The sequence below is a fragment of the Triticum urartu genome, chromosome 1A, assembly GCF_056163025.1.
Source record: "Triticum urartu cultivar PI428250 chromosome 1A, HENAU_Tu73, whole genome shotgun sequence".
NCBI classification, from domain to species: domain Eukaryota; kingdom Viridiplantae; phylum Streptophyta; class Magnoliopsida; order Poales; family Poaceae; genus Triticum; species Triticum urartu.
This window is the reverse complement of record NC_141873.1, coordinates 166198578-166209013: the sequence shown is the minus strand read 5'-3', so window position 1 is coordinate 166209013 and position 10436 is coordinate 166198578. Positions and strand designations below refer to the sequence as shown.

The window sequence follows — 10436 nt, the reverse complement described above, 5'->3', positions numbered from 1 at the left end:
TCTCGTTTCTGCAGTCGTGTGAGACTTACGAGGTTGCTTCGCTTGCACACACACTTGATACTTAGATCCCTTGAAAGTGGTGAAATTAGGGATTAAGTTCAACTTCGCTAGTCGCGACATGCAACCAAAGCTAACATTACAAAGACGTGAATGCCACACATTGGATTTACTATTGTTGCAAATATGATTAACAACTTTATTGCAAACGTCTGATAAGGATAAAAGAAACAGACCTCCTGACTCATAGCCTTTACCAACAAAGGTTCCATTCTTGGATATTACAAATTTATTCGACTCAAAGACAAGCTTGTAGCCATCTCTACACAGAAGAGATCCGCTAACAAGATTTTTATTGACGGAGGGGACATAATGCACGTTCTTCAGCCGCACGATCTTCCCCAAAGTAAACTTCAGATCGACCATGCCAACACCACAAACAGAAGCACTTGAACCGTTGCCCATCAACACGGTTGAAGTCCCTGCGGTCTGATAAGACGAAAACATGAAAATATCACCGCATACATGCACATTAGCACCCGTGTCAACCAACCAATCAGGAGAATGACATACTGAAAGAATAGTGAGAAATATACCATACCCAGCATCCTTCATGTCAGTGTCTCCAATGACAACATTAGCGGTCTTTCCGCCTTTCCCAGGATGACACTTGTCATAGCGATTAGGTAAACTAGGAGCCCAATGATCAGGATCCCCACACACATGACAAGCACCTTTCTTCTTGTCATTCTTCTTCTTCAAGTTCGTGTGTTGCACAGCCTTGTTCTTCCCATCAAACTTTGCTTTACCATCAAACTTGCCCTTGTTCTTGAACTTGTGGGACTGGAAGTTCTTCTTCTGTACCAGATTGGCACTAGATCCTCCCTCAATACCTCGAGCACGTGTGTCCTTTGCTCTCGCCTTTTCTTCCACATCAAGAGTACCAATGAGATCCAAGACGGAAAACTCCTGCCTCTTATGCTTCAGCAAGGTAGCAAAGTTCCTCCATGAAGGAGGAAGCTTAGTGATGATACCTCCGACAACAAACTTGTCCGGTAGCATACAACTGAACTGCTCAAGTTCTCTAGCAAAATGACTGTATCTCATGAGCTTGGTCAACCACGGAGCACTCTTTAGTCATCCTGTAATCATAGAATTGCTCCATGATGTACAACTCAGTGCCAGCATCCGAGACCCCAAACTTGGCCTCGAGTGCATCCCACATATCTTTTCCATTATCAATTGACGCATAAGCATCAACTATGTTCTCACCAAGAACACTCAAGAGAGTAGCCTTAAAAAGAGTATCCATTTTCTGAAAAGCTTGTGCCTGTTGAGCATCAAGCTCTCCTTCAGGTTTGCCAAGAGTGGCGTCGTAGCAACTCATGGTTTGAAACCATAAGACTGCTCTCACACACCACCTCTTATAGTGGATACCTTCAAACATAGAAGGTCTCATGGAAGCAGCAAAACCACTTGGGATAAATTGCCTATAATAAGGTTTTTTGATTGTTGGAAATATGACCAATTAACCAAATGATTTTATTAACAGAAATATTAGATAAAGCATGACTAATATAGCCGTGATAAAGCAAGTCATGCAACCTGACGGAGAAAAAGTAAATAGCATTTGCATATATGAACTTGAACAGAACACATATAGGACAGACACTAGATCATGTTGCATATATGGAGTAGAACCTAACACATGTAGGGCAAGTACTAGTACGAGAAAACTGTGGCAGGACATCTGACAGAAAGAAGAACACATACGGGACAGCAGCAGCAGAAGCAGTAGACTTGGGGTCGACATCCTCTACAGCCATGTCGTTGCTGAGGTAGTCGACGTCGGGGAAGAAGTCGTCGTCGGAGTCCGTGATGAAGAAGCCAGTAGTCGCGTAGAGCGCTCCCCAAAAACCTTATCACCCTTCTCCCGTACAGGACTCAAAATGTGCGGTCTCAGAGGCTTACTGTCCCGACGTGCGGTGCACGCCGCAAGCCGGGATGAGGAAGATAGCAGCAGCTCAGAGATGGAACCGATGGCGAGGGAAGGAGTAGTTCTGGTGCGTCTCTCTGGGAGGAGCGACCTCCCTTTTATAGGCGCAAGAGAAGGAGGCGAGATGGCAGCGACGGAAGGCGAAACGAAGAGACGGAGGCGAAGCGAACAGCCAGCAGCCGAAGGGCTGCACCGTTCGCATTCGAACTCCACTTTCGCAAAAATCTTTTCAGCTTCTGTGTGACCTTTCGTATACCCGTAGTGCGTGGCAAAAATTTAGATATCGGTTCGGGTCATTCCCGCGGCGCGGCGCGGCGCACCGTGCCGAGGCGGGCGGCGGAGGAGGAGCGCGCGTGGATATCCCTCTTGTTCTCATGCTCGTACAAGTGGGGAAAGAACCTCCCTTATAAGGAGGTCCAACTCCCACTAAACTAGCAATGTGGAACTAAACTTTAATAGTATTCTTTGCCTTGTACAAATGGGCTAAGTCGGCCTCTAGGATTTATTAGGAATTTCTGAAATAGTTATTGGGCTGTCCAAAATAGACTAAATTCCTGCACAACCCGTGCTTTATTATTAGGGAAAGATATATGTGGACATATAAACTAATTTTTTTGGCAAAAATGATTGTGTATGCATTGCATACCCTTGAATTAGTCACCAGAACCATATATGATATATATGCATACATGGACATATAAACTAATTTGCTTTTGCAAAAAATATTGGGTATGTGCAATTGTGCATACCCTTGAATTAGTCTTGCTCTGCCCCTGGCCCCAGGGGGCAGTCACACGAGGCCAACGCGACACGGACGACGCAGAGGGCACTCTCACGCGGCGAGGCTCTCGGGAGACGGATACTCCAGCATCCTTTGTACTAGCAACAGTAATGATTGTGTGCATTGAAATGATACAGCAGCCACGGCATGCCTCCTTTTCAAAGGAAAAGAAACAGATAAGAATATAGGATACTTATGTGTGAAGCGCCAGCTGCTCATTGAATGTTTTTACTGCAAAACAGCAGCGCACGGTACTGGATAGCGAGGCAGCTGCAAAGCAACAAGGCCGGCCAAGACCATGTTCCATCTTTTATTCACAAAACTGCTGATGATTCCAATGTTTTCCACTTTGTCCCCGTCGATCCAATCATACATAAATATAATCCCCAGTGTACCAAGTCACATAGTTTGCCATCTCGTCGTCAAACTTCCGTCTACCAATCCCCAAACCCTTAAAATCATCAGAAACTTGATCGATCGTACACATACTTTGCCATCTCTTCGTCAAACTTCCGTCTAGCGATCCCCAAACCCTTAAGGCCGTCAGAAACTTGATCGGTCGTAGATCACCTAGTACATGGCGAGTGGCAGAAACAAGGAACCCAAAGTGGGATCAGGTGACGAGGCCGCTAGCTCGGCAGGTCCGCCAGGGGTGGCAGCGGCGCCGCCACAAGGAGCTGAGCCCGGGGACGATGAGGCGGCGGCGGCCGTGCTGGCTGCTGCCCCCACCAGGCCATACTACGAGTGCGTCTTCTGCAAGCGCGGGTTCACCACGGCGCAGGCTCTCGGCGGGCACATGAACATCCACCGCCGCGACCGTGCCAAACCCAGCGTCCGCGACGCTCCCAGCGGCACCACCACATCAGCGTCTCCAAACGTCGAGTGCTATAATCAGTATTACAGCCACTGCCTGCCGTATCCCACAGTGCCTCCGGCGACGGCGACGCCGATGAGCACGAGCGGAAGTTTCACGCTAGCGTACTACCAGCAACAGGGCACAGGGAATTCGACCGGGGTCGCGCATGCGGATGCCTCCGTGAACCCTAGCAGTGCTAGCCCGAGGGAGCTCAGCCTGTTCGGTGCGGCAGCTCGTGACCGTGACTTGCACGGCGGCGGTGGCGACGGGTCTGGCGTGGCGCCAGAAGGGTCGGATCGGCAGGCAGGTGAGCCGCCCGAAAGGGAGCTTGACCTGGAGCTCAGGCTCGGACGTCGTCCGCATTGATCGCATGATACTCTGCAACTGCGGTTAACCAATGCAGCTCATACAAATACTACGTTTATTTATTTATTTATTGGTACAAATGCTGCGTACATAATGCATTAATTCATGCATATATGTGGTTTATGGAATATGTGCATGGAGTGCGTGTAATTAATATACAATTTTTTATATTTTATTCCGGTTCCAGTTGTTAATATATGTATGTTTTTGTTTGTGTTTATACTGTGGACGTTGGATCTGTTGCAAATCTTAGGACAGAGTCCACTCGACTTACTAGAATCTTTTCTTCGATATGTATAATTTATCCTGCCGGCCGTCCTCAACCCGTTGATGTGGGAAATTTCGGCTGCTGGAGCACTGGACCGGGGGAATTGTTACTGCAGTGAAGCCTGTCACATCTCCTCTGGGGCTTCCCCATCCCAGTCGCACGGTGAGCTGCTGGCCCTTGTGCCCTACTGCTACTGTTGATGCATATTGAAATTCATCCGAGTTCTTACTGTTTTTAAAGCTTTCTCAGAGATCTATTTTGTGCCATTGTTTACAGTTGATGGATCTGAGAACAACAGGATAACAACTGACGCTAAAGCCTCGGGAATTTCAGAATTTAAGTTTTCTAACACTCAACTTGGCATTTTCAGCGGATACACATTGCAACGTAAGAACTTATTGTTATTTTTACTCTATGGCTCCGTTTTTGTATCATGACAATTTTTACAAGTGAATGAATATGATGTATAGTGGGTGACATGGAATTTCTTATCCTGGCAATTTTTGGAATGTGAAGAACTTGTTGCATAGTGGTGACATGGCACCATGGCAATTTCAGAAAAAAATAGTTCATTTTTTTGAAACTTTTTATCCCAAATTCCCTTGTTCTGACATGCTGATTTCGGTGCATTTTACATTTTTGAAATGTTTGTAATAGGATTAAAACTACTAACTTTTTATTGTCCTTCACTATAGGTCCTCATGGCATTTTAACTTGTGTCCCCATGGCAATTTAACAATGTGTCCCATGGCAATTTAAGGTGTGTCCCCATGGAAAAATATATTGTAGAAACATGGCAATTGTATTGTATATACCATGGCAAGTCCATCATTTCTGTTACATATATCTTTGGAAATTTTGGGGTAGGGGGGTAGGTAGGTGAAGGGTAAAAGCCATTGCAATTATTTTTGTATATACCATTGCAAATTAACATTGAAGCTGCCAACATTTTTTGTCCTCGTGCTAATTCATAATTTTACCATATTTTTAAAAAGTTTAAATCATCTAAATTTGATACATTTGCCATCTTTTTGTCAAAAAAGAAATCTAATATATTTTCCATGTTCCCATTTACAAATTTGAAAAACTTGCCATGTTTTTATAGAACAAAATCACTAATCACTGGCATGTGCCCGTATAAATTTGCCATCTTTTTCTCAAAGAAACAAATCCCTATTTCTACATTTGTGCCCATTACACTTTTTCCAAAAGTTGCCATATGTTTTTTAGAGAACAAAGTCCTAAACTTTCCATGCAATTTATCATAGGTATCTGTAACGCCCCGAGACCGATGTGCCAAGTGTCTTCCAGTTATTCGCTGTTGTTGCCTTGTCACTGCTTACGTGTTATGCATTGCATATCATGTCATCATGTGCATTTCATTTGCATACATGTTCGTCTCATGCATACGAGCATTTTCCCCGTTGTCCGTTTTGCAATCCGGCGCTCCTATGTCATCCGGTGTCCCCTTTTACCTCTTTTCGTGTGCGGGTGTTAAACGTTTTCGGATTGGACCGAGACTTGTCATGCGGCCTTGGTTTACTACCGGTAGACCGCCTGTCAAGTTTCGTACAATTTGGACTTCGTTTGATACTCCAACGGTTAACCGAGGGACCGAAAAGGTCTCGTTTGTGTTGCAGCCCAACACCCCTCCAAAGTGGCCCAAAACCCACTTAAACCTCCTCCATCATCTCGGTCGTTCGATCACGATCGCGTGGCCGCAAACCGCACCTCATTTGGAGCTTCCTAACTCCCTCAACATCTATAAATAGATCCCTCCATTTCATTTTCGGGTTTTTTTCCCCGAAACCCTAGCCTCCCTCTTCCTCGCGCCGCCGGACATGTCCATCCCGCGCCAGACATGTCCAGCCTCCACCTCACCCCGGCCAATCGTCGGTCGCCACATCAGCGCCGCCGCCTCCCTCCACCAACCCGCATGCGCCACGTGGCCCCTACCTCTTCTCCGCCGCCGCGCCCCACCCGCCGGCCCGCCAGGGCCTGCGCGGGGCCCACCGGACCCGGCCGCCGCCGCCGCCACCCGAGGCGTTCGCCCCTGCGCTTGCCTCTCCTCGTCGCCGCGCTCGCCGCCGATTCGCCCCGCCGCCGTCGCCGTGCGCCGGCCACCGCGCCGCTCGTCCGGCGCCACCGCGCCTCGTCGCCGGGCGCCATCCCACCGCCGCCTTCATCACCGGAAGTCGCGCCGCCTCTTCCACTCCCGCCGGCGCCGCCCCTACCATCGTCGGAGCTTCGCTCGGTCCACCCCGCCGCCCCTACCATCGCCGATCCCCACCAACTCCGGCCAGATCCGACCGGGAATGGATGCCCCGCTGCCGGATCTACCCGTCCCCGACCTCCTCCGGCTCCTCCCGCGCCCCAACGACGCTGGAACGGCGGCTCCTTCTTCGCTGACCCCGCCATTGACCTCCTGGAGGTGGAAGATGACCCGGCCACGTCAGACGTGTCCGCCCTGGTCCGGACATGTCCACCCTCTCTGTGGTCGAAATATCTCTAAGTCCCAGATCCTATTAATTATTTTGCCATCTTCATCATGACGTAACTTTCTCATCGTAGATCAATTCGTGCGTGTAGCATATCAAAATGTTCGTCTCGAAGAGTACATCGTTTCATCTCATTGCATCATTTTCATTTGAACTCATCTTGATGCCCGAAATGCTGTTGGAAGAGGGCTATGTGAGGAATTTGTCAGATCTGTTTCAGAAAATGGCATTTTGTCATTTTTGCCACGATTAATGTGTGCATGTTATGATCCTGAGCTCTACATATGTTTTTTTATATGCCATGCCATCTTTGCAGAGGTGCTTGCCATGTATTTTTGTGATGTTTGTGGTGACTAGCACAAGCTTGCAAAGTAGCGTAATCGGTAATACTGATTTCAGGGACTTAGTTTTTCACTAAGTCCTTGTCCTGATTTTGTTTTATGCCATATGTTCATGTTGTTTCCTAGTGATCCGTGCCTCTTTTGAGGATGATCAGTAAGGATGTTTTTTTAATATTGTGGTGCTCTATCCATCCATGTCTTTTTTTGCATTTATGGAGCACCCTAACTTGAGTCAATCGAGCTCTCCTTTTGCTATAAAATGATCCTGGCAGATTGTTGACATGTTTAGCGATTTTGCCGAGGATGTTGCTATTGATTCGTGCATGCTATGATGTTGTTCTTGCCATGTCTAGCTTCTGTGCCATATCTTCTTGATGGGTGTATGCTTAGTTTGTCATGTAATGCTTTGTAGTGAGTGCATCGAACTCGTAAACATGCCTACTCGTTAACTGTTTTGCATGCTCCAGTTTTTCTCTAAGTCTGAATCTGTTTATGTTTTTGCCATGTTCACATGCTTGCAATTGTATTTTCTGATCCCTTTTGGCTCAAGGTCACTAAGGGACTTTTGTTAAGTTCTTTGAGTAGCATCATGCCATGCCTTTCTTTGCCATGTTAAGTTCCTGTAGCATGTAGTTTTCATGCTCTAAAGTGTGCTTCCTGATGATAAATTCCAGACTTGTGTTAATTCTGAAACCTGTTGTCATTTACCATGTTAAGTCTGAAACCTGTTGTCATTTGCACTTTTGCCATACTTGTTTGAACATGTTAATGGATGAATTAGCCGTAGCCCAGTGTTCATCTTTTGTCAAGAATCATGAGTGGATCCCTCCCATGTATTTTGTTGTTATGTTTCAGTGCTGTAGCATATTTATCTTGATGCATTTAGATGGCTACTTGCTATTTATCACAGACCGGTGCCATATTTGTTTTGCTTGCCATTTCCTAACCGTGCATCCGATTCCGGTGATCTTTATATCGATTTCAACCGAACTCATCTCCTCTTTCCAGTGGCACTCTTGGATTTCCATGTTGAGGTCAGGTTCAATCATTCCTTGTCAAATCATGCATATGCATCGCATACCGCATCCCGCATATCATACCATACTCATGTGTTGGTTGTTTACTATGTTGTGTGCTTCTTTCCGGTGTTGCTTCTTGGGGTTGGTTCCGAGAACGTCGCGTTTGTGAGGACCCGTTCGTCTATGTCCGTTTGTCTTCTTCATGGACTCGTTCTTCTTCCTTGCAGGATTTCAGGCAAGATGACCATACCCTCGAAATCACTTCTATCTTTGCTTGCTAGATGCTCGCTCTTTTGCTATGCCTATGCTGCGATACCTACCACTTGCTTATCATGCCTCCTATATTGTTGAACCAAGCCTCTAACCCACCTTGTCCTAGCAAACCATTGTTTGGCTATGTTACCATTTTGCTCAGCCTCTCTTATAGCGTTGTTAGTTGCAGGTGAAGATGAAGCTTGTTCCATGTTGGAACATGGATATTTTGTTGGGATATCACAATATCTCTTATTTAATTAATGCATCTATATACTGAAGGAAATATGCCCTAGAGGCAATAATAAAGTTATTATTTATTTCCTTATATCATGATAAATGTTTATTATTCATGCTAGAATTGTATTAACCGGAAACATAATACATGTGTGAATACATAGACAAATAGAGTGTCACTAGTATGCCTCTACTTGACTAGCTCATTGATCAAAGATGGTTATGTTTCCTAACCATAGACATGAGTTGTCATTTGATTAACGGGATCACATCATTAGGATAATGATGTGATTGACTTGACCCATTCCGTTAGCTTAGCACTTGATCGTTTAGTTTGTTACTATTGCTTTCTTCATGACTTATACATGTTCCTATGACTATGAGATTATGCAACTCCCGTTTATCGGAGGAACACTTTGTGTGCTACCAAACGTCACAATGTAACTGGGTGATTATAAAGGTGCTCTACAGGTGCCTCCGAAGGTACTTGTTGGGTTGGCGTATTTCGAGATTAGGATTTGTCACCCCGATTGTCGGAGAGGTATCTCTGGGCCCTCTCGGTAATGCACATCAATCAAGCCTTGCAAGCATTGCAGCTAATAAGTTAGTTGCAGGATGATGTATTACAGAATGAGTAAAGAGACTTGCCGGTAATGAGAGTGAACTAGGTATTGAGATACCGACGATCGAATCTCGGGCAAGTAACATACCGATGACAAACGGAACAACGTATGTTGTTATGCGGTTTGACCGATAAAGATCTTCGTAGAATATGTAGGAGCCAATATGAGCATCCAGGTTCTGCTATTGGTTATTGACCAGAGACATGTCTCGGTCATGTCTACATAGTTCTCGAACCCGTAGGGTCCGCACGCTTAAAGTTCGATGGTGATTGTATTATGAGTTTATGTGATTTGATGTACCGAAGGTAGTTCGGACTCCCGGATGAGATTGGGGACATGACGAGGAGTCTCGAAATGGTCGAGGCGTAGAGATCGATATATTGGACGACTATATTCGGACATCAGAAAGGTTCCGAGTGATTCGGGTATTTTCAGGAGTACCGGGGAGTTACGGGAATTCGTATTGGGCCTTAATGGGCCATACGGGAAAGGAGACAAAGGCCTCAAAGGGTTGCCGCACCCCTCCCCATGGGCTGGTCCGAATTGGACTAGGGAGGGGGGGTGCCCCCTTCCTTCCTTCTCCTTTTCCCTTCCCTTTCCTTCCCTCCTACTCCTACTACTTGGAAGGGCTCCTAGTTCTCCTAGGAAAGGGGGAATCCTACTCCCGGTAGGACTAGGACTCCCCTAGGGCGCGCCATAGAGAGGGCCGGCCCTCCCCTCCTCCACTCCTTTATATACGTGGCCAGGGGGCACCCCATAGACACACAAGTTGATTAGTTGATCTCTCCCAGCTGTGTGCGATGCCCCCTCCACCATATTCCACCTCGGTCATATCGTAGCGGTGCTTAGGCGAAGCCCTGCATCGGTAGCAACATCATTACCGTCACCACGCCGTCGTGCTGACGGAACTCTCCCGTGAAAGCTCTGCTGGATCGGAGTTCGCGGGACGTCATCGAGCTGAACGTGTGCTGAAATCGGAGGTGCCGTGCGTTGGGTACTTGGATCGGTCGGATCGTGAATACATACGACTACATCAACCACATTGTGTTAACGCTTCCGCTTTTGGTCTACGAGGGTACATAGACAACACTCTCCCCTCTCGTTGCTATGCATCACCATGATCTTGCGTGTGCGTAGGAATTTTTTTGAAATTACTACGTTCCCCAACATATACTTGGTAAAGGGTGGAAGGCTCGGGCTTA

The 10436-nt window shown here is 46.6% G+C and overlaps 1 protein-coding gene across 1 annotated transcript; it reads left to right on the top strand.

Annotated features, from left to right (window-relative positions):
• The first annotated feature begins 3351 nt into the window (after positions 1-3351).
• Positions 3352-3996, top strand: LOC125521039 (uncharacterized). The gene has a single exon (XM_048686130.1). It carries the CDS (start codon positions 3352-3354, stop codon positions 3994-3996), a length of 645 nt encoding a protein of 214 aa, XP_048542087.1.
• The last annotated feature ends 6440 nt before the right edge of the window (positions 3997-10436 follow it).